Raw genomic sequence first — 27,645 nt, 5'->3', positions numbered from 1 at the left:
AATATTTAGCACAAACGTGACTAATCCAAAGGTTAATCAAACATGGCAAGAATTCATTCCTCCCCCAAAGAGTTGCTATTTCCTTTAGCTTATAGGAAATACAGACCTCAGGATACACTTTCTTCAAAATGACCCCGAAGCCAGAGCTCTTGAAATAGCATATGCTTATAAACCTCAATATATCTAAGCCATAATGGCATTGCAATATTGGCAGAAATCTGACACAGACATGGTATGTGGCCTGGGCTGATATGTCCTTACTCAAGCAACGTAGTAGGGCCTACAAGAAGATGCTAGGGGAGAAATGAAAGCAGAGGGCAGGGCTCTGAATGGAGCACCTTTGGTAGTGAGCTTGCTTTGCATGCATGAGACCCTGAGTTCAGTCTACAGCACCCGAAAAAGGAGAGAGAGACAAAGAGACTAGGAAAGGGAAGGCATACAGGGCAATACTGCCCCATAGGTGCAACTGTCCCCAAAAGGGCGGGGGGGGGGGGGAGGCTAAGGGGTGAGTTATCCACTAAGCACTGAGGTCGCTTGGTCCGAGGACAATAGAATTAGATCTAAATCTAGCATGATAGCCTGGCTTTTGAGCATCCCTCCCCCTTTTCACAGATGCCCTTGTCATTCTGCATATTTTAACATTCTTCTGATTTGCGCCAAACTACCAACCACCTGCCACCAAAATCTGTACTGAAACAGCACACAGCCACCACCACGACTGGAAAGACCCATTAAGAGAGCACTCAATTCACCGGAGCCACTGTGGTAGCTTGTGGGGTGGACAGGTTCTAGGGCTGGTCATCTGCTGCCCTGTGTGGTGGCCTTATGCATGAGGTCCCTGAAGCCACGATACATGACCATCACTCTACTACTTGCTGTTACCTCCTTGTGTGAGAAATGGATTAAACGTCTATGCCCATGGTTGGCCGAAAGAGAGAGAGAGAGAGAGAGAGAGAGAGAGAGAGAGAGAGAGAGAGAGAGAGAGAGAGAGAGAGAGAGAGAACTTAAACAAGCACTAAACCCAAAGGAGAATCAAGATTCTCGGGGTCCCAACCCTCATCAGCTCACATCATTTGCTCTTTAGTCTTTGGAGAGTCAAAACCGAAGTCCTGAAAAACACATTTCAAGGAAGCACAGTCCACCCCCATTTCGTTAAGGACTGCAGATCCCACTAGCAACCTACTGAGACTGCTTGCTACAGAGCCCAAAGGGAGGCTCAGGGACACAGCAAGGGGCCACAGGGATCCTTCTGGGAAAGCTGCCCTGTCCTAACAAGAGAGGAAAAGAGGAAGTCAACACACAGAGTCAGGGCTTAAAGGATAGAAATGTTCAGGGCAGCCCCATGGGAACCAAAATACACCTGCTAGCTCACTTTCTGGAGCACCTTCTAGACCAATGGTTCTCAATCTTCCTAATGCTGTGGCCCTTTAATACAGTTCCTCACGTTGTGGTGACCCCCCCAACCATAAACTATTTTAGATGCTACTTTATAACTGTAATTTTGCTACTGTTATGAATCATAATGTAAATATTTTGTAGATATAGGTTTGTCAATGGGGTCACAACCCCAGGTTGAGAACCGTTGCTAAGCCCTAAGGACCTGGGTCTGTTCTCCCTAAATTCTCCATTTCCCAAAATGACTCAATAACCACATTTCCACTACTAGAAATACAATAGCTCTCCCTTATCAGAGGAGTATGTTCCACGCCTCCAATGAATACTCAAAATCAGGAATAACACCAAATCCTATATATTCTGTGGTATTCCCATACAATGGTATCTATGACAGAGTTAAATTTCTGATTTCAGCTCAGTAAGAGATTACTGACAGTAGCTAATATAAAATAGCACAATTATAACAGACCGGACTAAAAGTGTGGTGTTTAAGGCACATTATTCAGTAAATTCAGGATTCCTTGAATACAAGTACTATGAATCCACAACAGGCAATCTGATAATCAATACCACAGTGACTAATGGGGAGATAGCAGCATATACAGTGAGAATAAGCTGGACAAAGGGATGATTCATATCCCAGGCAGGATGGAGCAGGATGGAGTGGGATGGTGTGAGATTTCATCATGCAACTCAGAATGGCATGCAATTTAAAATTTATGAATTGTTTATTTCTGGAAATTTCCATTTAATATTTTCAGACCATAGTTGACCACGGGTGAATGGAGTTACAGATGGGGGGTTATAGTAATTTGAATGAGCTGCTGTTCGTTCTTTACTGAAGGGCCTCTCTGAAGCCTCCTTCACAGAGGCAGGGGAGAGAACAAGCACCCCCACCCCCACTCCTGTGCAGAGCACTGCATCCAGGGTCTGGACAGGACCCCTGGCCTGCAAACCTTCACATGTACCAGTCCTCCAGCATGCTGCGCCTATCTGGAAGTAATTTCAGGGGAAGAGAAGCAATATGGAGCAGTCTATGTCAGTTCTCAAAGTGGAGAGTCACTGTTGGTGGGAATATAAAGGACTCCAGCCACTACGGCAATCAGTACAGAGATTCCTCAAAAGCCTGAAACCAGAACTACCATATGACCCAGCTACAACACTCTTGAGCAGATATCAAAAGGCTTCTAAGGCAGCATATTTGCACATTCATGTTTACTGATGTACTACTATTCACACAATAACCAAGATAAGAAACTCACCATCAACAGATCGATGGGAAAACGGCACATACACTATTCAGCCATAAGAAGTGTAATTGTGTGATTTGCAAGAAAGTGGATGAAACTGGGGAGCATCACGTTAAGCAAAATAAACTAGACTCAGAAAGATTAATATCCTGTTTTCCCTATATGCAGAATCTAGAGATGTATAGGGAAACATACACACCATAAAAGTAAAAGGATGACTATTTGGAGGAGTCAATGGGACAAAAATGTAATGGAGGAAAGGCAAATAGTATATGTTTTCTCTCATATGTGAAATCTAGATTTAAATATATGTATATGTGACATGAAAGCAGGAGGGGGACTATTTGAGAGGAAAGAAGGGGACCAGCAAGAGAAGAAAGGAAGGACAAGGTGGGAGGGTGGGAGCAATAGGGAGGTAAATGTGAGTAAAGTATAATTATATATGTGTGTGTGATACATATCAATATATATCATATATAACATATACCAATATTACCAATATATATGATATATATCAATACATATCATACATAACATATACCAATATTACCAATATATGATATATATCAATGCACATATATAACATATATCAATATATATGATATATATCAATACATATAATATATAACATACACCAATATATACAATATATCAATACATATAATATATAACATATACCAATATTACCTATATATGATATATGTGTATATATATATATAGTTTATGTATATATATCAAAACAAAGCTCATTAGTTTGTATAATAACTAAAAAAAATAGTTGTAAACCAGCAGTAGCAGCATGGGCAGAACTAAATAGTAGAAGTTTGGGGAAGAAAGAACAGATGAGAAAGTTATCATGAGCAGACCCAGTTCTTTGGCCCTTTTATAGATCATACTGATACTGAAGCACGGGGTTCCCCTGGGTCTAAGGATTTGAGTCCAGCCTACGTGATATAGTGAGACCTTGTCTCAGAACAACTCTGCACTTCCTTTGTGGTGCTAGTTTCCTTCATTAATTTGTTTCACTCAATGAAACCACTGCTTAAGGAAATGAGAGGAGAATTAACCAGGTGCTCTCACAGCTCTGGTTAGGGACTAAGATTTCCCATGATCTACTCAGCTTTGGGTCCAGTTCCCAGAAAAAAAAAATGGTGCTTTAAATGACTGGCTTCACTAATCAGCATATCTGTGCTTCCTAAATTTTAGCAGTGCATCTAGTATTGTTCAGAAATCCTAGAAGTGGAATCAATATCTCCATAGACATCAAACTGTACATAGACATTTACATACAAAGATGATGATCATACTTTTTATTATTTTGAAGGGCAAAATAGAAAGAAAATCCAGCATCTGTCATGAAATGGATAGTTAAATAAGATGTGGAATGTTCTTACACTGAGATTTAAAGTGTTCTCAGAAAAGATGTTATGATTTAGGGGGAAATGCCCGTAACATGTTAAGTGGACAGGGGATCAATATAGTAGATAGCACAGCAATTGCCTAGGATGTCTTTAAATGTGATTTGGCATGCCTGGAGCCTGGCTAGACCTGTGTTTCCAACAGATTTGGGGCGACAGGATAGTATTTCTTTGTATTTAGCAATTAGGAAGGGATGTTTTTAATTTAAATAAACTTTATAAGAAATATGTCCCCCAAAAGGCAGATCTACAAAAACATGCAATAAGTAACTGACCTGGGAATAGGAATAAAAATTATAAATGAGTATGGAAGATATCATCCAATGATGTTCTAAAGCGTTTTATGGTAATTGTGCATATGAATAAAATTACTAATAAAACCATATACTTGAATGAATTATGTAATATTTAAACATGCTTCCAGAAATATTCTTCTAAAAGATTTTTAAATGACCAGGAAGATTTTTTTAATGCTCACATAGCACTTCTAAAGACACTGAAGAATTTTAAAACAATACTTTGGGTTACAAGAAATAGGGAGTTAGTATTTAATGGGTTTATTTTCAATTTGAGAAGGTGAAAATGTTTTAAAGAAAGACAGTAATGTTGGTTGTACTATAAATATACTTACTGCCACAGATCTGGTCACTCGAAAATGGTTGGAATTGGGCCTGGGAAGTTTGCCCAATGGTTAGCGCACTTGCTGTGCAAGCATGAGATGGAGCTTGGATCCCCCAAAATCCATGTAAATGCCAGATGGCAGTCCACCTGTAATTCTAGGCTTGGAAGGTGGAGACAAGATATCTCCAGAGCAAACTGGCTAGTAAAACTAGTAATATTGGTGAGATCTGGGTTTGAAACACCCTGCCTCAGTGAACAAGGTGGTCAGCTCTAAACACATATATATAAGAGAAACACTAAATGAACTCCACCGGTTGTACTTATAACTTTATACAACAATTTTTATATGTAGTAATAATAAAGAAGGAGGCATAAATTTAAGAAGGGGTAAGGGCATTGGTGGAGTTGGAGGGAGGATAAGGAGAGAGAAAATTATCTAAATACGGTACTTATATGAAACTCTCAAAAATAAAATATTTTTTAAAAAGGTAGAAGAGCAATTGAGGATGATTCCTGAATAAAACCTCAGTCTCCATATGCACATGCATGCATGTGTGCACTCACACATGTGCACCCACACATGCAAAAGCATTCATATATATATATATATATATATATATATATATATATATATATACATACATACACCATTTGCAAAAGAAAATAATCAGAATAAAATTTATAAGTATTTTACCACAATAATAAATAAATAAAACAAGCACAAACTATTTTTGACATCTTGCCAATGAAGATTTCTTTCCCTTGTACTTCCTGCTCAAGGCTCAGATGACATCCCAGCATTGTCACAGTAGTAGGGTGACTAGAAATGCCCTTAAACAGATAACTGCAATATCCTCCCTAATTCCCAGAATCTAGAAATGGGACCTTATCTGGAGAAAGGGTCTTTACACATACATTTAAAGAGCTTGGGATGAAAAGAGCATTTTGAATTATCTAGGCAATCCCTAAATTCAATAACAAATATCCTCATGGAAGACACACTCCAGAGAAGATATACACAAGAAAGTGAAGGATGGAGGTAGGGCTGGAGTGGCATACAAGCCAAAGAAGTCAAAGAAAGCCAGGGGCCAGCAGAGGTGGGGCACATCAGTTTGCTTTCTATTGCTATGATAAAACACTGACCAAAGCCAGTCTGGAGAAACAAGGGTTTATTTTATCTTTAATTTCCAGGTTAACAGTCCATCACTGAGGGAAGTCAGGGCAAGAACTCAAGGCAGGAACCTCAAGACAGGAAATAAAGCAGAGACCATGGAGGAAGGCTGCCTACTGGCTTGCTCACTACCTTTGTTATATAGCCCAGGTCCCTCTGCTTTTTTACACAACCAAGGGTCCACTTCTCAGGGGGAGCACCACCCACAATGGGTTGGGCCCTTCCACATCTATCAACACTCAAGAAAATGTCCACACACATTTTCACAGACCAGACTGATGGAAACAATTCCTTAGTTGTGATTCTCTCCTCCCAGATAACGTGTAGGTTTGTGTTAGGTTGATGACAATGAATCAGCATCCTGGGAGAAGCCAGGAGCACTGCTTTCCCTAGAATACTTGGAGGTCACCTTGGTTTGGGACTTTTGGCCTCTGGACCTGTAAGACTCTTGTTGTGTCCAGCTTATGGAATTTAGCCCAGGAAACAAAACCCCCCTCCAATGGGACTCCAGTGATGTTTCCATCAAAATCTCCACTCAGATCCCAGGTCACACCCCCAAGACAGCCAGGACTCAGTAGCCATGGTAGTGGGAGTAGAAGGGAAAAACGGAAAACCTGGCGTGCAGACATCGAACAGAGAGCCCCACCTCAACCCTGTGTCCAGTGGCACACACTCTGTAGACACAGTAGCTGGGGAGGCAGGAGGATCACTGGAGTGCAGAAATTTCAGACCAGCTTGAGTAACACAGAAAGACTAGGTCTTCAAAAAGGAAAACTATACCACGGCTGGGGGAAAGCTCTCAGTCAGCAAAGTGCTTGTTCCATAAGCATGAGGGCCTGAGCTGGATTTCCAGAAGCCACGTTTAAAGAAATAATGAAAGCTAAGCATGGTGGCATGCTCTTGTGGTCATGATGCTGGGTAGGCAGAGACAGGTGGATCCCTGAGGCTCTCTCTCTCTCTCTCTCTCTGGCCAGTCAGCCTAGACTAATTGCTGAATTCCAGGCCAGTGAAAGACCCTGTCTCAAAAAACATGGTGGAGAGTACCTGGGCAATGACCTCTAGAGCTTGTCCTATGCTTTCTACATGTACACACACAAATATGAACATGTAGCCACAAGCATGTGCACCCACAAACACATGAACACATACACACATAAAAAATTAATTTTAAAAAACTAACCCCCACAACGCAAAAACACTACCAAAGCAGAGAGGCCACAGAATGTTTTTCAAGACAAAATTTTTCTGGAGACCCTTCTGGACATTCTGTAATATATCAACAGATTCAAAGGCCATCTGAAAGAATGCCTTTCCACAGCACAGCTGTTCTATGCCACTGTCCTGTCATCATTCTAACAGCTCTACTGTCAAGGGACCCTTGCTACCACGAGGTTCTGTCACACTGATCTCAGCTGTCTCCCTAACTGTTTGCAACAGTACAGCATGCTGGTTTGCCAGCACCCTCCGACAGTCAAGGCGGATTTCCCCAGTTTAAAAAGCCTGCAGTTTTAGATTATTTTTCACTAATGGTACATAGAGTGTTAGATATTAGAGTTTTGAACTAGTTTTGGAAAATGAGGATTGAAAATCAGACCAGTGTTATCTGAATGCCTGTTTTTATCCACTAACTCACCTTAGAAAACAAATGCGTGCAAACCTTGCACACACACACACACACACACACACACACACACACACACACACACACACAAATACTAAACTGTCACCTAATTGAACTACTTCTGGGGCTGGACATTTGTAGCTGAAATAAACTGTATCCATGGCTTTAGTTTTCTATTCCAAGTACATCATGCAACCAATTCACTGTTTCCAATTTTCCAAGGGTTACTCCAAGACATTAGGGAACTCAATTTCCAAGAGTCTTGGCTTTCAAAAACTAGCAGGATTAATAAATCCTTCTACTGGAAAATCCAGGCCACTATGTTCCCCAAATGGGTTGAAAATGAACCCAGATCAATTATTTGACAACCATCTGGTTGCTAACAGGAGACTTTTGGAAACCAGGCTCAAAATAAAAATGCACAAACTGGCACAAAGTTCAGCAAATCAATGAGATTTAAAACCCAGATCACATCTCCTCCAATACTTTCTAGCCAGCATTTTAATCTCTAATTCCAGAACCTTCATCTTCCTTAGCTGTTTATTATTTTGACTCTTTGTCCTGTGATATCTTTCACTCAAATCCTTTGTGATGATGATGTTGAGAGGAAGACTGTTTTCTATCCCTCTGTATCCAGAGGATGTGGTACGTAATGAAGCTATTCTTTAAATAGTTTTTAGGTGGTAACTTTTCTATTACACAAAGAATATTACCGCTACATAAAGAGGATGTCCCAAACCCAAACTGTTAAGAAATGCTATATTCTGAGACAGTTCGATTTGTGAGTGATCTCTTCAAAAATCTGTGTCTTATCCCTCAACTCATCAGGTCTTCAAGAGAGTCTGAAATTTTCATCGTCAGATTTAATAATGGACTCAAACAATACCGGAACCAAAGGGATCCTAAAATGTCATCTGCTTCAACTCCCTCATTACCCAGACACCACAGCAAGTGTTTCCTGAGTGTCCACCCCACACTAAGCACTGTTCCAGGTGACAGGCAAGGGAAGGCAACACCCCACCCCTGTGACCCCATCTCTCTAAATCCATGACCTCACGTAGTAAGAAACAGACTTCAATACAAAAGCTCTCAGAGGAAAGGGGGTCCTTGGTCAAGAGTAGGGCGGGGGCAAAGGCTGTTTTGTCTAACCTGAACTATTTGGTACAAGCATTTTTAATCTGGACAAGCATGCTGGTACACACCTCTTATCCCAGTACTTGGGAGGCTGAAACAGAAAGACTGGCATAAGTCTGAGGCCAGTCTGGGCTACAAAGGGAGTTCCAGGCCATCCTGAACAACACCCTATCTCCAAAAAACAAAAAAAAGGGTTTCTGAAACAGCTCAGTCATTTGTTGTTATCACTGATGAACCCTATCGTGCTAATACATTGTGACTGGAATGGCATGGAATTTTTTTAACTATAAAGCTTTATAAAAGGTAGTTCTCCAAAATGTCCATTAACTGATAAATGGATACATAAGGCACTGAGTGCCCATAAACTATTACTCATCCTTAAAAACAAAGTACATCCTGTCACATGCTACAGCATGGATGAACCCAGAGGATGCTCTGTTAAATGAAGTAAGCCCAGCCCAGAAAGACAAAGCCTACTATGATTCTGCCTGTGTGGTATTCAGAATCAGCAAGTTTACAGAAAGCAGAATTTTGGCTAGGGGCTAGCGTACAGAACAGGGGTTGTTCAGTGGATACAGAGTTTTGGTTTTGCAGGATGAGAAAGTTCTAGAGATTAGAGGCACAAAAATTCACAGAATACACATCATACTACTGAACTGTACACTGAAAATAGGCAAGATGGTAGACTTTATATTGTGTGTATTTTATGAATTTTAAAAATTTAAATCAAATCAGATGAGCTTAATGAAACAAGCCAATTTCCATTTAAAAGAGGAGGGAGCTTTTATCACCCCAAGCATCAACCTACTTGTATGCCTGGGGCCAGAGTGAAACTTGGGAGGCCAGAGTAGTAATTCTAAACATAGATTTGTGTCCTTATCTGAAATGCTTAATACTAGCACTACTTCAGATTTTCTAATATATATAAAACAAAATGTGTTTGGGATGGGGCTGGAGTCTAAATACAAAATTCATGTATTTTTTTTACAGGATAGTCAAATTTATTTCATAACAAACTTTGTTGGGCTTCATTTATGTTTTATATACTCCTTATGGCCATAGCCTGAAGGAAACTTTACATATTTTTAGTGCACCTGCAAATGATTACTTGTCACATGAGGTCAGTGGAATTTTCCACTCAATGCATCACAGTGGTACTCAGAAAGTTTCAGATTTTTAAGAATTTTATATTTCAGATTTTCAAACTAGGGAGGCTCAACCTTGAATATAACCAGAAAGGCATCTGTCTTCCAAATAGTGGAGATCAGCAGATAGGGGATGGACACAAAAGAAGGAGGCCCGCTAAGTCTGAAATGATTACTGAGGGGAGATGAGAGGTACAAGGTGCTTCCTTTAACTACGTTCCCTATTCAGTATCTGTTTGAAACATTTCTAGTGGTGATTAAAAAAAAAACAACAGAAAGCTAGTCAAGAGGCTGCCATTCTCTAGACATTCTCTAGACAAAGGAGGAGCTTGTCTGATGTTGGTTATTCTTATTCATTATGTCCCAGCCACACAGAGAATTTGAAACATTCAAGTGAACTTAAGAGTAGCAATAATGTGACCAAATCATTTTGTCATCATACCTTTCATTTTTAACTTTTCAGATAGAATACGTTTATACCATTCAAATCACATACACCCAAATAGTAAAAAACAGACAGAAAGACACACACACACACACACACACACACACACACACACACACACACACACACACACACTCACTCACTTCTAGCTCTCATTCCCTTATCTCAGTACTCTTGGGAAATTACTACTACCATGCCTAATTACTGGTTTCTTTAAGCAGCTTCTATACACTAGCCAGTCCCTCACAATACCACACACCTTTCTTCTCTCTTAACACAGTTGGGAGATCTTTCCATATTGGTAAAATGCATCATTTTTTCTCTTTTGTTTTTGGTATGTGCATGAGTGTGCATAACGTATGTGTGACATATGTGCATGCATGTATAGGGATGCACACATCCATACACACATGCGGAGGTCAGAGAAGGGCATTGGGTGTACTGCTTTTACCACGTTCCTTGAGACGGGGTCACTCACTAAACCTGGAGTTAGGTTGGCAGACAGGAAACCTCAGGGATCCTCACATCTCCACCTCCCATAGCACATGCTACCACACCTAGCTCTTTCTGTGGGTGCTGGGGATTGGAACTCAGGACCTCATGCTTATGCAGCAAGTATTCTTCCCACTGAGCATCTCCCCAGGACCTTTCATTATTTGTTCTAATTGTAGAGATTACCATTATATGGATGCAGTATAATTAATAGATGCCAAATAGCCACACACGTGTGTGGTGATATTTTATTTGTGCACCCCAATAAAGCTTATCTGAAGATTAGAGGAAAAGGCCAGCCACTGTATTAAACATAGAAGTCAGGCAATGGTAGCACACGCCTTTAATCCCAGCACTAAGCATGAAGGTCTGGAGTTTTGTACAGACAGACAGGAAGTGATGTAGCTGGGCAGAGAGAGGAAGTAAGAAGGCAAAAACATACAGGTGTGGGTATACAGGAAGTAGGTCTCTCTTTGGTTGAGAATTTCCTAGGGTAAGAATGTGGCTGGCTTCTTTCTGCTTCCCTGATCTCTCAGTTTTTACCACAATATCTGGCTCTGGGTTTTTTATTAATCAGACAGTTTAGCAAGTCGTCTTACACATGTGTAATGTTTCCAATATTTTTCCACCATACACACCTTGTGAAGAAAACTAACTTTCTTAAAACAAGATAGTTGGGTATAGTGGTCCACACCTATAACCTCAGCATCTCAAAGGCAGGCGCAGGACAAGGAACTCACTGTTAGTATTGGCCACATAACCAATTCAAGGCCAGCCTATTTCAAACACAAAGCAAACAGGAGAAATCAAAACAGCTCACTATATACCACAACTTAATGATGTCATGGTAGTATGACCTTAAACTGGTATTCTCTCATCTCTTCTGGACCCTCTGACTCATAAAGTACAATCCCAGCTATGTTGTACTCTTCTACAAAGCCTTTCGAGAGCATTTTGTCCCACAACAAGTGCCAATTCCTCCTTTCCACACGACACACTTTCACACAGTTGGTCTTACACAGTTGCCTGTTTTTCACTTGTCTGATATGAACTGCGCCATGCTGGAGACCACAGCTATAGCCTATACTACTGCATTTTGCATATTACGTAGCAGCTATAATGAGAGCATGCTCAGTAAATGCTAATTGACTAGCATTAGTAAGCACCGCCCTTGCTCAAGATTCACAAGGGATTTTTTTTTTAACCCACATGTCCCTCAAAGAAAGTTCTAGCCAGTTTTGCCCTTAGAATTATCATCAAATCATAATCAAAGTGTGATTCAATGCCAAAAAAAATCTAAATCCAACCAATAGAATCCTCTTGGCATGCTCTATACACAGAACAGGAAACATCATGACATTCGGAAGGTGCCCGACATCCCAATTCACAGGCACAAAATGATATTTAAATAGCATCTGTGGAAGGGACACAGCCAATATATACAAGAGAGTCACAAGCAACACTGATGTGGAGTAGAAAAGAGCTCTCTCACATTTGTAAGAATAAATTATGTTCAGCGTGATTCTCAATCACATTTTAATTTTACTCGGTAATTTATTTCATTCATCCAATCAATCTATATTGAGAGCCGTGTCTGAGCTGAAACCTGCATGACAAGCAGGGGTAGCCAAGCAGGTAAGAAAACTTCCAGGCAGAGAGAGGTACACAGATGGCAAATCGGGTTGGACTACAAACTCTGTCACAGGACAAACTGTACTCTTCTCAAAGAAGTTCAAGTCCACAGTGCCTGGGAATAGGACCTCATTTACAAACAGGGATGTTGCAGATGGTCGGGTCAGGATGAGTGCCTGGTGTGGACTCCAATCGGATAATGACACAACTTATGAAATCCTCACAAAAGGGGGGAGTCTGAGCCAGCATGGTAGTTTATACCGGAAAGCCCAGCACTTGGGAAGCTGAAGCAGGAGGATGGCTGTGTGTTTACGGCCAAGCCTGGGCTACAGCCTGAGACTCTACCTCCCCCTAAAAAAAGAAAAACAAATGGGGTGAAAGGGGCTAATTTGGACGGAGACATGCACAGTGGGGAGACAGTACATGGATATGAAGGCAGAAACAGCTAGAATACCGGAAAACCATCAGAAGCTAGGAGAGGCAGGGTACAGAATGCCTTGTGAGACTTCAGAAAGAAGCAATCCCGCTGGTACCTTGATGCCAACCTTCAGCCTAAAATGGAAAATCTGCATTGCTTAAGCCATTCAAGTCTGTGCTGTTTGCTAAAGCCAGGTGGGCAAACTTATTATCCTAGCTTGAACATGAAAAGGTGGCCGGCCCACAGGCTCATGGTGTGAGTGTTTATTTTCCAACTACAAGGGCTGTTGTGGGGGACTTTAAAGTCTTTAGGTGTGGCCTAGTGGGCAGAAGTAAATCCCTAGGATTGTGTCTTTAAATGTTATCAAGTCAACACCTAGCTCTGGCCGCTCTCGGCCTCATGGGCCACAGCCATATGAACAAGGTTCACCATCTACTTCTTCTGCCACAGACAGGGCCATTATGTGATATGCTTTCCCCATCATGATGGATGGCAACTCTCTGAAACCATGAGCTAAAATAAATCTTTCTTCTCTAAATTGTTTCTGCCAAGCCTTCTGTCACAGGGATGCTGACACAACAGACCTTATGTGCAATGAGTATTCACAACACACCCAAAGTCACTTCTAATCAATTTCAGCAGCAGAATCTTTGGCCTAAATACAATTTTAACTGGAGCACCAGTACATTAACAGAGGAAATGGATAAAAAAGAGTGACTCAGAGAAAAAATACGTCACTGCTTTCTAAACCCATAAAGTACCTACCTTCTCTGATCCCATGAGTTCTTTGTGTCCCTATTTGAAAAGAACTTAAAAGGAAAGTGCAGGAGGGAACAAAAGAAAACCTCAAACCAGGCTGGCGCCAGAAGAGCTAGGTGAGAGAAAGCAGCAGTGATTGTGTGGTGGTCTGTTCAAGCCGTCATAGCAAACACCACAGCCTGGCAGCTTCAGTAACGGATCTCCTTCATCTCCCATTTCAGGAGGCTCAACGTGTTGGTGGACTTGGCTTCTCCTACGCTCCCTCTCCTTGGATTGTAGGTGGCTACCTGCTTGTTATGTCCTCATATAGTCAACCCTCAGTGTGGGCACACTCCTGCTGGCCCTCTCTGTGGCCTGTTCTCCTCTTCTTAGAATATATCATACAATATCTTGATATTCTCTATGATCTCCAAATGCAATCACATTGAGATTCTGGTGGCCATGACTTCCATATGAATTTAGAGGGACATAACCCAGCATATAACATACATCTCTTTACAGAAAAGGTCACAGAGCCCACAGAGCAGCCCAGAACCAGTTAGCTCCAAAGACCATTTTGCCAGGATCGTACTTCCTGCCTCTCATATTCACAGGAAACCCTTACTTCAGCAATAATAAAAAGCTTTTCAAATTTTCTTTGTAAAGAGTTTATCTTACAGTTCTGAGCCAGCCCTTTGGACTCTCTTGAGGGAGCTGGGACAGCAGGTCTCAAATAAAATCCTTCAGAGGGCTAGCGAGGAGAGAAGAGATCCACCCCTACCATTCACTAACTAGGGTACTGGAGAAGAAGATAACCCCAGAAGTAGCCAGTTTCAGGCTCACTACCATGAGAGGTACTCTGAGATCTGCTTCTCCACCGTATCTCAGTGTAGCTCTCCCCAGACTGACTCAAAAGCTCCTCACCAAGAATACATTAAGTACTTCTATTGTCAAGCACAGAGCCCCAATTTCTCAGAGAACATGGGCCCTTCACAGTGTTAACGGCAGTTCTGGTAGCTGCTTGTGCACACTGAAACTCAAGAAACCTTCTCCAAATTTCCACCATCCCAAACCACTTCGAATATCAAATCAATTCAAGACAGTCCTTTGTGGAGTCCTTCCCTAGGCAGGAAAGCAACACACTCAATGGTAAGATGACAGACACCAAGACAAGTACTATTCTGGGGAGCAAAGGAGGACATCTAGGAGTGTCTTCCTTTACCAATCACAGCAATCCCCAAAATAAGGAGAATTCTGGAATGGAGAGCCAATCAAAACATAGCACCAAGCCCTACGTTCCACAGTGCTAAAGACTAGAAGCCAAGCATCAGCTAAAACTTGATAAGGGATGGGGGCAATATGGCTCAGTGGATAAAGGCACTTACTCTCAAGCCTGATCACCTGAATTCAATCCCTAAAACCCATGTGGTGGATGGAGAAAAAAATGACCCCTTGAAGTTGTTTTCTGATCTCCATATGTGCCATGACAAATGTTCATGGATACCTGTGTGAACACACACACACACACACACACACACACACACACACACACACACACACACATTAATACAAATAGAATTTTAAAAAAAACTTGATGGGGTACAAAACTACTTTTTAAAGCAATAAAATATCTGACTTGCAACAACTCTAACAATCACTTTTTGGGAAAGGACAGTGTGGAAGACGGCAACACGGAGTGGGAGAAGCTGCGGAATGGAAATATCAGAAAAGACTTTATTCAAAACCTATTAGCAGAGCAAACCTGGTAATTTATAACAATTATACCACACAACAATTACATGTACATTTTACATTTGGTAGCCATTGAAAAGACACTGTAACCTCTTTAGTTAGGAGCTTCCATTTCTAACTACTTCAATTCCAATTGAGATATGTTGTCAATTACTACCAGAATGGTGACTTTCTAGGCACTGACCCCAAACTTTACAGACGTGATTCTTCCTTAACGACTTAACAAAGTCCAGTTTCAGACCAATCTCGGAAGAAAATCTGTAAGCACACATCCTTCTGGGCATGTGCAATGCTGAAACCAATCTCTACAAGGATCACAAAGGAGAAGATGTTCTCCCTCCTAACCAGTTACACAAACGAATGTCTACCATTGTGTTGCTAATTTATTAACCAATGGCTATGCCAGCCAGAAACAAATGTGCCATGGAAACAAGTCAAGCTATACACTATTGGTGGAAGTGAAATGTGATAACGGCAAACACAGTTATCAGGGATACAGGCTCTTAATCTACCAACTCCATCGGTACACACTTATCCTCGGATAAATTCACATAGAAGAGAATGATTTGTTTGGGGGGAAAAAACTTAAATGAGCTCAACCAGGGCACTGATTAACTAGAATAAAGTGCCAAGGCAGGAAAACACATTAAGTGAAAAAAGTCAGCTGGCTCATACCTTGCTGCTCAGTTCATGAATTTTAAAACGTTTTTTAAAATATAGGAAAATTCTAGAGAATGAAAATTCAAGGGGTGGAAGAGTAGGAAACTTTAAGCTCTTCTGTGCTTTGGGATATTTTTGCCATGAATTTATGGTGGTAATTTAAAACAATGTTAAGATAAATGCAGAAAAAAAGTAAGGAAAGAAAACTGCATAGGCAATGAGGATAGAGCCATCCATTGCTTTCAGTGCTGGGCAGGGTTTCGTGTGTGAATGTTCTGTCTGCACAGATGTCCGTGCACCATGAGTATGCCCAGTGCCCTTGGAGGCCAGAAGATCAGAGACCCCCTGAAACTGAAGTTACAGGCCATCTGATGTGGGTGCTGGGAATCGAACCTGGGTCCTCTGGAAGAAGAGCAAATGCTCTTAACCGCTGAGCCATTTCTCTATCCTCCAATAGTAGTGTCCGTTCTTTTTAATTATTCCCCTCTTTTTTTAAGATTGTAAGTGTGCATTCTAAGAGGAATGCAGGGCAACTTTTGCTGGGCTGATTGCTCCTCAAGAAGTAGCAGAATACTGTAAAGACAGTTTCATGAACTAGGCATGAGTCCTCAATGGTTTCTTAGTAGTCATCCTTTAATTAGAAAAGCAAAGAGCTTTCCATGTCCCATTCTACAAGCCTAGCACATAATCTAATTTTTACCAATGAGATATATATATATATATATATATATATATATATATATATATTATACACAAAACACAATCCAGAACATGATGGATTGGGTACCTTTCTAAATTTATCCCTAAAAATTATAGTGCTTACAATTTCTGTAAGGACAAAAGAAGCTGTGAAGGACTTAAGTACATAAATGAACACTTACAATTGTGCTTGAACTGACAAAAACAAAATTGGAAATGAATCAAATGTTCACAACAGGAAACTCAGTAAATTAACTGTACTGGCTACATGATGAAATACTACGCAGCCATTACAAAACGCTTATTCTATGTTACAGGTACAGGAAGGGTATTATTTGTGGACTATTTGACCGTAAAAGGCTGATTTTTATTGCATTTTATACAGGAGACTATATGAAAACTGGTATAAACTAGTATATATTTAGACATGAATGTTAAAAAAAGAAATGTAAACTGCCATTATTTCTGGATAACCAAATTATAGATTTTGTATATATTGTGTTTTAGCTGATCTCTAAAGTTTTTATTTGTTTATTTATTTATTTATTTTGGAGGTTTTTTTGTTTTTCGAGACAGGGTTTCTCTGTGTAAATTTGTGCCTTTCCTGGAACTCACTCTGTAGCCCAGGCTGGCCTCGAACTCACAGAGATCTGCCTACCTCTGCCTCCCAAGTGCTGAGATTAAAGGTGTGCACCACCACTACCCTAAAGTTTTTGTGTGCTTTTTAATTTTAGAAAAATGTTGGTTTTCTTCTTCCTTCATAGACAATATTCTTTTATGAAAGGGATTTCACGTGTGTGTGTGTGTGTGTGTGTGTGTGTGTGTGTGTGTGTGTGTGTGTGTGTGTGTTCCTTCCTCCTTTACAGGTTTTTTTAATTGGCTTTTCTGATGCTTTAGAAACTGGAGAAAGGAAAGGAAACAGGCCTTTTCGTGCATTTTCAAGGTTGTCACCCTCTTTCAAATGTAATTGGCGTGTTACATTCGTGGTTTCTAATCTGGGGCAATCATGCACCACTGGAAACATTCGGAAATTTTTACAGGCACTTTCTGTGGTAGCAACTTGTCCTGTTGCCATTTAGCAGGTAGAGACCAGCATGGTGCTAACCACCCTTCAGGACATAGGTCACTACTCCTCCAAAGAAAAGGACTTAAGTGTCCCCAAAAGCCAACAGTGGCCGAGAAACCCTGTGTCAGGCTAACGAGTCCTCAGACTGCTCTCTAATTCTCTATGAACATCACACCTCCATGGCTGAGAACATCTGGCCAGCAGGCACATCTGGCACCAACCAGGGAGGCAGAATACCTGACTTGACTCTGGATGGATCTGCCATTCATTTTTTAGCTGTTCAACTGCAGGCAGGTGACTGCGCCACACTACTTATCTCCCACGCTTCTCTAAGTTGGAAATCATATCACCTATTACCCAGAGGGTACAAGAAGCTTCAACACAATAAAAAGGGTTTATAAACTGTTAAGCATCATGAACATATAAATGATGTGGTCATTCCAGGATCCTAACCAGCTAGGCTAACCAATGAAATGAAAGCCCACTGGAGGGTTTTAATCAGACTTTGCCCAGTACCTTCCTTCTTCCTTGGGTCATATCACCTACTACAGAATCCAACTTGACACAAAACACCAAAAAATCGAAAACCAGAGAGCTTTGAAGCATCTTCATTGGCTTACATTGTGAGGCAGCAAAATTTAGTGATTCAATTATAAACCCTGGAATCAGATGCCTAGGAAAGAACCTGAGTGACTACAGAATGGTTTCTCTTGCGACACATTTTCTTCTTCTCTTTATTTGAATCAGAACAAATCTGAATCAGGCCATTTGAGAGTGTTAAGAAGCCACTGTCAGTGTTAAGGCTAGGACAGCATGCTAGAACTGTCCCCAAGCACAGGACTACAGTCACTGTGAAGAAAAGAATAACTAGAGTATCCACCTCGAAGGCTTGCTCTGATGACTCAATCAGACAAACAAGTAACTGCCAGCTACAGCTAGAGCTTTCTTCCCTGGATTCTTTGGGCAAGTCTTTGGCCCAGGTACCATGCTGTATGTAGAGAAAATAAAGGAACGCCAGATGCCACCACTTTTCCATGGTGGATTTCTTCACCTTGTTCCACGGAGTTTGGGTTTAATTCTCAAGACTTTTCTTACATATACACCATCATGATGTGCAGAATTAAACACAAAGCCACAAGGCAGCATTTGAGGGTGATACCCAGGAAACCCATACCAAGTGAAGAGCAGTTAAAAGTCTGCTTTGCAGACAGGAACTTTGAATTAGAACTTATCTAGTCAGCAAAGGTGAAACAATTTCTTCTCCCAAAGCCCCTGATGTAGGGAGGCTCTTTCAGCTTGGATAACACTTAGCTGTACAGAAGGAGTCTCGCAGAAGGCCCTAATTAATAATACATTATAACTTGGTACTACTCAGTGTTTCAACGCATATTAGAGTGTCAGCTCCCCTTCATTTCTACACACATTCCACTGCCACAGTCTTTGCTGTGAGTCACTGTAAATCCCACCTTTTACATAATAAAATACATAATAAAAGCCAAGTTCCTCTGACTTGCTTTTATACTGAGATGCATCTATACCTTTCGAAAAGCAATTAGGAGTCTTCTTCAGCATACTGAGTTTTCTTCAAAGGTCAACATTCACTAGGAGAAGCAAATGTTCCTTAGTTTACTCAGGTGTGTATTAACCTCTAGGGGCTTGGGACTCTTAATCTCAAACCCTTTTTCCCTTTTCTTTCTCCCCTGCCTTCATTTCAGTCAAGTCAGTCTCCATTACTAAGACCATAAATTCTCATACCCAAGTGTTTCTATTCTTAACTGTGGGGCCTTGCCCTTCCCCATTCCTCCTTATTCACATTTTACCAGGCACATCCTCAGCCCACCCCGCCTTTGGTGGGCATTTCAGGCAGCCATTAGAGAGGCCACATTCTGTTCCTTTAGCAGTTGTGGGATCTACAGCTTCAGCCAAGCTCCGTCACTGGAAACGTAAAACCCAGACCTCCACCCAAAGAGGATCGAGCAAACAAGCTGTGCGTGCATAATTCCGAACAAACCAAGCGACTCTTCATTTCTGGTGTACTTCACTGCTCTGTCTTGATTCAAAGAAGCTGGAATCGGCAGCATGTGTTTTGATGTGGTGCTGGCTACACAGGCGTGCTCGGTGTGTGAAAATTCAACAAGTCGTGTGCCTGTGTGTGTTTTATCTATGCACGCTCCACTGTTGTAAAATAATTTTAAAGTAGCTTAGATGGCGCACGCTTCTAGAAAAAGTACACATAGCGGCGTTCTTCAAACTGAGTTACCACCAAGCAGAAGGCTACAAAATCAGTTTGGAAGGACCCAGACTGGAATAATTTTAATGAGGACATGAGAGGGCATCCCACACACTAAAGGTAGCTATTGTTCCAGAAATCTTATTTCAGTCACATGTGTGCACATATGCAGACATGTGGAGTGTATCATCACCAGAAGTTTATTCAAATTGCAGGACATGGTTTAGGGAAAAAAAAAAAACAGTCCTCCAAAAAGTCAGTGTTACCTACATGTAATCCCAGCCCAGGGAAGGTGGAGACAAGCAGAGACCTGGGGGCTCCCTGACCTGTCCATCTACTTAACGTACCCAGCCCAGGCCAATGAGGATCCCTGTCTCAACAAACAAGGTGGATAGTGCCTCAGAAATGACACCCAAAGCTGTCCTTCGACTTCAACATATGCTCTCGTGTGTGCAAACACACACACACACACACACACACACACACACACACACACACACACACACACACACGGCTCAGGAAACCTTAAGTAAGGGGCCTGGAGAGATGGCTTGGGTGGTTAACAGCACCGACTGCTCTGCCACAGGACCCAGGCCATATGGCGGCTCGGCCTTGGCCCGGCCTTGCTCTCTGTATAATTCCTTCAAGTCTCTCTCCTGCTAGTAAAGGACGTAGTTCAGGGTACCACATAAATGGAAGCAAGGCAGCAGTCAGTGTCCAAGCGGCACTCTGTGGCAGCCTGCTCACTGGCTCACCGAGAGCTTCATGCCAGTTCTAGGGAGTAGATGTTTACCCCACTTCAGAGTTACCAAAATGGAGGCTCGATGAAATCAGCACTTACATGGTGGCTCACACCTGTCTGTAACTCTAGTCCCAAGGCATCCAAAACCATCTTCTGCCTTCTCCAGGAGCCAGGCACACAAGTGGTGCACAGAATTATATGCAGTCAAAGCACCCATACAGATCAATTAAATCCTTTTTTAAAAGAAATATTAAGTATGCCAACAAGTAGACTTAAGAGCCAGCCTGAGACGATTCTAATCCTGTCTTATTTCAACATATGTGCCTGGGAATAAGTCATTGGATTTCATGGAACCTCCATCTTGGTAACTCTAAAGTGGGGTTGACATTATCTACTCCCTAGAACTGGCATGAAGCTCTCAGTGAGCAGGCTGCCACAGAGTGCCGCTTGGACACTGACTGCTGCCTTGCTTCCATTTATGTGGTACCCTGAACTACGTCCTTTACTAGCAGGAGAGAGACTTGAAGGAATTAATACAGAGAGCAAGGCCGGGCCAAGGCTGAGCCGCCATATGACCAGCTGAAGTCGCGGGAGAACAAACCACTAACATTTGTGAGCACACAGTGAGGCAGGGAAAAGCCATGCCCCCCCCCCCCCCCCCACACACACACGGTGATAAATCATTCAGCTTTGGATTCTGACCAGAGGGAAAACCACTTTTCAAGATAATAGGGTTTTTCCCATTATTCTTGGCAAGAGATGGGGAAAGGCAGAAAGGGGGGTGGTAAAGACCTTACTAAAGAAATGAAGAATTTGTTTTAAGCAAATCACTTTGAAGACAGGTGGTTTTCATTTTGAGAACCAAAAAAAAAAAAAAAATGATGCTTAAAACAGAGGGTGAGCCGCACACCCGCCAAGAGCTCACAGAGAGGGAACTAGACCCTTGTGTCTGGATGTTCCCCAAGTGCCCAAACGGTGATGGATGCAGACTGGTGGGCTGTGGGGGAGGGTCTGGCACAGAAAGGGCCGAACTGTCTTGATCAGCTTGCAATAATCACAACCTAATTAAAGCCCCTGCACTAAATCATCCTATGTACCAAATCCTTGCTGAGCATTTACTAGGCATCTAGAACTGAGTTGGGGGCTGGGGATACCCCTCCGGGAGAAAACAAACAGAGCTTCCGACTTAGCGGAGCTGAAATTCTAGTCAGAGAGACAGCAAGTGCTGAGTGAGTCAGGGGGTCAACACAATTTTTACAGGCTGTGCTCCAAGTACTCTCCAAGAAAGGAGCACGATGGTGCAAGAGAGAGAAAAGCACAAGACGGAGGAAGTCCCCTCAGAGAAGATGGGCCCCTCGGGGCTGCTGCTTAGAGTGACACCCCAAAGAAAAGGCAGCTAGAGGAGCCAGGCACCAAGGGAAGGACAGTCTTGAAATCGACCCACAAGTGCCAGCATCCACAGGCAGGAAGGAACATGGCAGGGGCTAGGTACTAGGAAATCACTTTGACGGAAGGCAATCTCCAAACGGGAAGGTGATTCTGATGGGCTGAACAGGTAGGCAAAAACCACTCACACCAAACAACTGGGATTTCAATGAAGGGGTGGTGATGAACGTTCAGATAAAAGATACTCTTAATTCATTACATGCCAACCAAGAGTCCAGGTGATGGTTCCAAACATCAAAGATAGCCTCGCTGGCACAATTGACAAGTCTTGATAGCTAAAGACAAAGAACTCCAGCTTAAATATAAGATGAAATACAAGGGATTTAAAGACAGAAAGGGCAGGGAGAATTTGTGACCAGCAAGGGAACATATTAGCCATGAACTCACATTTAGCAAATACAAAACCCGTAGTGAAGGTAATTAACAAGGCTGTAGAAAGGGTCCCCTCCCTCAGCTGAAAGGCAATGGGAGCTGATCCATGTGCCTGGCAGCTGCCTACCTCATGAGGAAGGTGACTGAAATAACCTAAAGGAAAGGCACCATAACAGTGTACTTCTGAATCTGATATCAGACGAACTGATAAGAAGTGTTCATCAAGCTTCTTTTTTTTTTTCTTTTTTATCTTCCTCTTACTGGGTGAACTGAGACATTCAAGAGTCTCAAAAGTCAAAGCCAAATCAGACTTGAATTATCACTCTCCTGCCAGGGACTCATCACATAACCTCCTAACTCAGGTCCCTGGCACTATGATCCACTGACACCCTCTCCCCAGGACCGTGGTAATTTTGTTGGGGGAGGGGGAGTCACCTGACCATGACCAAAACAACAACAGCTATGGGCTAAGTCCAAGGTCAAACCTATGACACTGACCAAGAGAATGCGAAGGCCTTCCAGGCTACCCTGAAATGAGCCCGGCAGCAGCACTAGTAGCATCCCACAAGACCCAGCACACTGCTCGCACTTACGAGAGGCCGCCATCAAGAGGCAGGCAAGCAAAGACTGGGTGTTTCTGCATTACTTCAAGCATAAATTGTCCCTTGAAGGGCAAGGAGCGGAGACTTTTCAAATGAAGAAGAGTACAAATTGGGAGATTTGTTTGCTTAGTGGCCCAAGGCCACTGAACTACCTGACTAGGGATTTGAGCATGGCCTGACACATGATTGGCATCTAGAAACAGACAATCCTCCTGACAAAGCCCAGACTTTCTGTCCTGCTTCCCATCTCGTTGTCTCCCCAGCCCCTTTTAGCTCTTTATAGCTCAAGAATGCCAGATCCCACACCTGGCTTCATCCCAGACTCCCAAAGCTATCAGCTGCCTCAGAAATGTTGCCTACCCCCAACCTTGGGCAAGGATCTTTTACTACTGAAAGAGACACCTGCCAGGGCTTCCTGGATGGGGCCCATCTACACCCAGTATCCCTCAGGGGAAAACGCTTGAGCTATAGACCTCCACCAGAGAAAGCAAGACAGAGGATAAGTCAGTTTCAAACCTTTACAAATACTGCTACAAACAGGACTCGCTCAAAATAAGTCACGTCTGTCCCCGGGGTGACTTGGGAGGAAAAAAAAATTAAAACTTCCTTTCACAACAAACAAGAGAACTAAGACCTGGGTCTAAGTGGAAGGAAGAACTAACTGACTTCGAACCAGGCTCCCCCATGTCTCCCTCTGGGCTTACAAAGTTGTCAGGCAACAGACTACGAAAGATGCAGCCATAACAAGCAAAGCAGACTTATGGCCTACTTACACTCTCGGGCAAGTCTGCGGGGCTCGGGGCTTTGGCTGCTGAAAGCTCCATTCTGTGGAGTAGGAAATGGTCTGGCGGACTGTCGGCACTCCGGGCAGGAGTGAGCTCCGTGCACTCTGAGAACTGCAAGTCTCTCTGATTCACTTGGCAGCAGAATTATTCTAAGCATCCTGTCCCATACTCAACCCGCCTGCCCCTCCCACTACACACTCACGCTGGTGGGTTTTTTTTTTCCTTTTTTTTTTTCTTTTTAATTCTCTGCACTTATTTCTGTCACAAATCAAGTGAAATGCATTTTTCAAAATTAACCCAATCTCTGGCACTGGAGAGAGTGGAACCTTAACCACCAAAGAGGAGGAAGAGCTACCTAATTAGGAAGAAATTATAATTAACATCAGAAAGAAGAGAGCTGGGAGCTGCAGTCTGCAGTAACAGCAAAATGGAGAGTATTTGAGACAGCTGAGACACTCCACCCAGGCCTCCAGAAGGAGACATGCACGAAAACAAAGGGCATATGGTGTTTGCTTTCTTCAACATCCGTTCTCACCATTAAGAGCTGCAGCAGCGAATCTCAGTACATGTGGACAGACCTCACCCTGAAATCAATTCTGAACTACAGCTCATAATCAAATAACCTACATTGCAGTGGAAAGGCCTCCCTTGATTTTTTTTAAGTACCCACAAAGCAGAATTTAATAAAGTTCTAATTAATAACTTGCAGAATGTCTATTTGGCTTAGCAAAGTGTGAATTATAGTTGAAAGAACATCAATTTTTGGTAACTTCAAGTTCATATTGTAACTAGTACTGACATATGCAGAGTGGTTTTTTTCCCCTAAAGTGGAGATTCCAATTAAGTAATCCAAATGATTTTTCTACTATTGGCTACTAGTCATATATTACATAACTAGTTCTACCCTGCAGTACACAGGGTACTACTAATGTGACTGAAATTGTTTTCCCACCTGAGCTAACAGTAACACCCTCCTTGATATTACCCATGCTAGTGAACCGTCCTAAGATAAAACTTCTATGTACTCCATCACCAGACACTCCGGAATGTGTAAGATCTCTACTAATGATTTCCGGAGACATAAAGCTGGAGTGACTTAAAAACACTATACCCACATAGTATTCTTCTCCTCCAGCATATTGAGATCACTGTTCAAAGCCACAGTCACCTAGGATGAACTGGGATTGAGTCTACCTGTTCATAGCTAACATTTTAAGTTGACTACCTACCACCTTGCCTATGCTTAACTAGAAAAGGCTCCAGTAAAATGGAAATGGGGGTCCAAGAATCCAGTGTGGTTGCTCAACAACCCTTAGCGAGGGCTACTGATTGCCCAGCCCAGGAAATTCAACTCCTCTTCGGAAACAGAGCTAGCCATTGGTCACAGGTGCCCATCATCCCTTGAGGACCCCGTTCCCAGCCTAATCAATCATAAACCAAACACTGGTTCAGAGTTGACAACAAAGAACTAAGGCCATCTAGTCAGACTGCAGGGGAAAGAAAACAAAGGGCCCAATTACCAATGTCTGCCATCCTCTGACCATTTGAAGACCAAGGGAACACAGCTACTTCCAAAACACTGCCATTGAAGAATGATGGCGAGGACAAGGGCTTGGTCTCCGTTTTACTATTAGTGAATGGGAACGGGGGAGGCATGTGCCGTGGCACACATGTAGAGGTCAGAGGACAACTTGGTGGAAGCAACTAATTCCTCCACCTTTCCATGGATTACAAGGTTCAAGGTCAGGTCTTCAGGCATGCACGGCAAACACTTGACCTGCAGACCCATCTCCATGGGCCCCCAAACAAGGGTTTCCGATACCACATCAAACAGTGGATCCCACTGCCCCAGGGCTCCACCCTCCTCTAGCCGTTCCAATTCTGCAAGAAAACAGGCTTGTGTTAAGCCAATCCCAGACAGTTGCTGTTATGTGACATCTGAAGCCTGCTGGCTGACAGGGATGAACTGAGAAGTAACTGGGAAACCAAGAATGAAAGTTTATAATTTGTCCAAAAGATTCCGTAAGTAAATATCACACTCACTGAAAGCGTTCCCCTTAATATTAAAGAGAAATTACAAAGAGGAATGATTGCCTAGAATTGGGCATGGAAGATGGGGAGAACTGTAAATGGGCACAAGTTAGCCTTTGCGGGGCTGGAAGTGTTTGAGAATTAGATTGTGATGATCGTTACACAACTCCAAATACACTAAAAACCAATGTGGGTGACACTCCACATGAGTGCACTTTATGCTGTGTAAATTAGATGCCACGAAGCTGTTTAAAAACTACCGGGAACGCAGGGGTTCAAGCAGGAGAGCTCACAAGTTGCAGGAACGTTTCCCCTATGCCCATATGAGGGTGACCTGGACCCACTTAAATCCTTCCTCCAGTTCTTCCCCCACTCCAAATTCCTTACAAGGGCAAGCAAGCTCCCTCTCATCTCCTGACCTCACTTCTCCTGCTTCCCGCCTTCTCTAGTTGGCTTTCTGTTACTGTGGTAGACACTATGTCCAAAATCAGCTTAGGTAGGAAAGCGTTGATTTCATCTCACAGTTCATTGGGAAGGGAAGTCGGGGCAGGAACTCAAAGCAGGAACTGATGGAGAGCACAGGGAGAGATGCTACTAGATGCTGCTTTTTTTCATACAACCCAAAGCACATTGCCCAGGGATGGCCCCACCCACAGTGGGCTGGGATTTCCCACGTCCATCATTAATCAAGAAAACGTTGGTCTGGAGAAAAGGTTCAGCGGTTAAGAGGACCGGCTGCTTTTCTAGAGGTTCAGAGTTTGATTCCCAGCACCCACAACCACCATAACTCCAGTTCCAGGGAATCTGACGCCCTCTCTGGCCTTTGTGGTGGGTACCAGGCATGCATGTGGTGCACAGACATACATGCAAGAAAAAAAGCCCATACATGTGAAATAAAAATAAATTGAAAAATAAAATATACAACAGAAAATAATAGAAGTAAATAAATAAATTGCCCCCACGGACTCACGTACAGGCCAATCTGATGGAGCTATGTTCTTAATTAAAATTCCATCTTCCCAGATGACCCCACTTTGTGGCAAGTTGACAAAAAACCTAACCAGCACACCATTTTGCTGACAAGGCTGAATTCCAGACCCTCATGAACTTGGTCTTCCTCTTCCAGGCCTCTGCTTGTAGTAAATCCTCCTCCTTAGAGGCATTGAGCCCATCCTCCTCACCTGGCAGCCTTCCTTCAGGCCTGCTTCAGACTCTTAGGTCTCCTTCAGAGAGGCTCCCTTAGCATACGAGGCCCACTTTCCAGCAGGTGAGAAAAAGCACATTCCAGCCGTCCCTTCTCCAGGCTTGCCTTTGGGAACCTCTAACAGCATTACAACACAGTACCCACTCAACGGAGGCCCCTGTTCTTCTGTACGGCTCTGATCTTTGTCTCTACAGAAGGACTCTTGTTTGTACCAAAGGTCACTTGTGTCATTGAAGTCAGAGGTATGAGAGCCAGGGGCAAGTCCTAGGCATTGTTGCTGGCTGGCTGGCTGACATATGATGACCACAGGCTCAGCATGGACACAGCCTGATCATATGGAGGCCAGAATGTGGAAGGAGGAACCTAGCAGAAACCCCTCATTTGTAGAGCTCCTTCTGTCCTCAGACCCCCCCTAGAGCAGACGTCCCCTCCCCAGGGACCACACACACACACCCAACGTCGTGTACTACATAACCATCCACAAGGGGAAAAGAGGGTTCCAACTTTTCCTGATTTGTAGCGGCTCCCTTGCCTTTTCTACTTTAGAAAAGGTGAGGACCTGGGTGTCAAAAGTAA

At 42.7% G+C, this 27,645-nt stretch overlaps 1 protein-coding gene across 9 annotated transcripts in view; it reads right to left on the bottom strand.

Annotated features, from left to right (window-relative positions):
• Sh3kbp1 (SH3 domain containing kinase binding protein 1) overlaps positions 1-27,645 on the bottom strand; it is a 352,120-nt gene that overhangs the window by 250,841 nt on the left and 73,634 nt on the right. Inside the window, exon 1 of one of the 9 annotated variants that reach the window (XM_015992133.3) lies at positions 23,823-23,972. The exons of the other annotated variants lie outside the window; for them this stretch is intronic. Coding sequence (XP_015847619.1) covers positions 23,823-23,873 — 51 coding nt within the window. The 5' untranslated portion in view covers positions 23,874-23,972. Of the gene's footprint in view, positions 1-23,822; positions 23,973-27,645 lie in introns of those variants that run through there. 9 annotated transcript variants of the gene reach the window in all.

Source organism: Peromyscus maniculatus, chromosome X (genome assembly GCF_049852395.1).
Source record: "Peromyscus maniculatus bairdii isolate BWxNUB_F1_BW_parent chromosome X, HU_Pman_BW_mat_3.1, whole genome shotgun sequence".
Lineage (NCBI taxonomy): Eukaryota > Metazoa > Chordata > Mammalia > Rodentia > Cricetidae > Peromyscus > Peromyscus maniculatus.
This window is presented reverse-complemented; position numbering and strand designations above follow the sequence as displayed.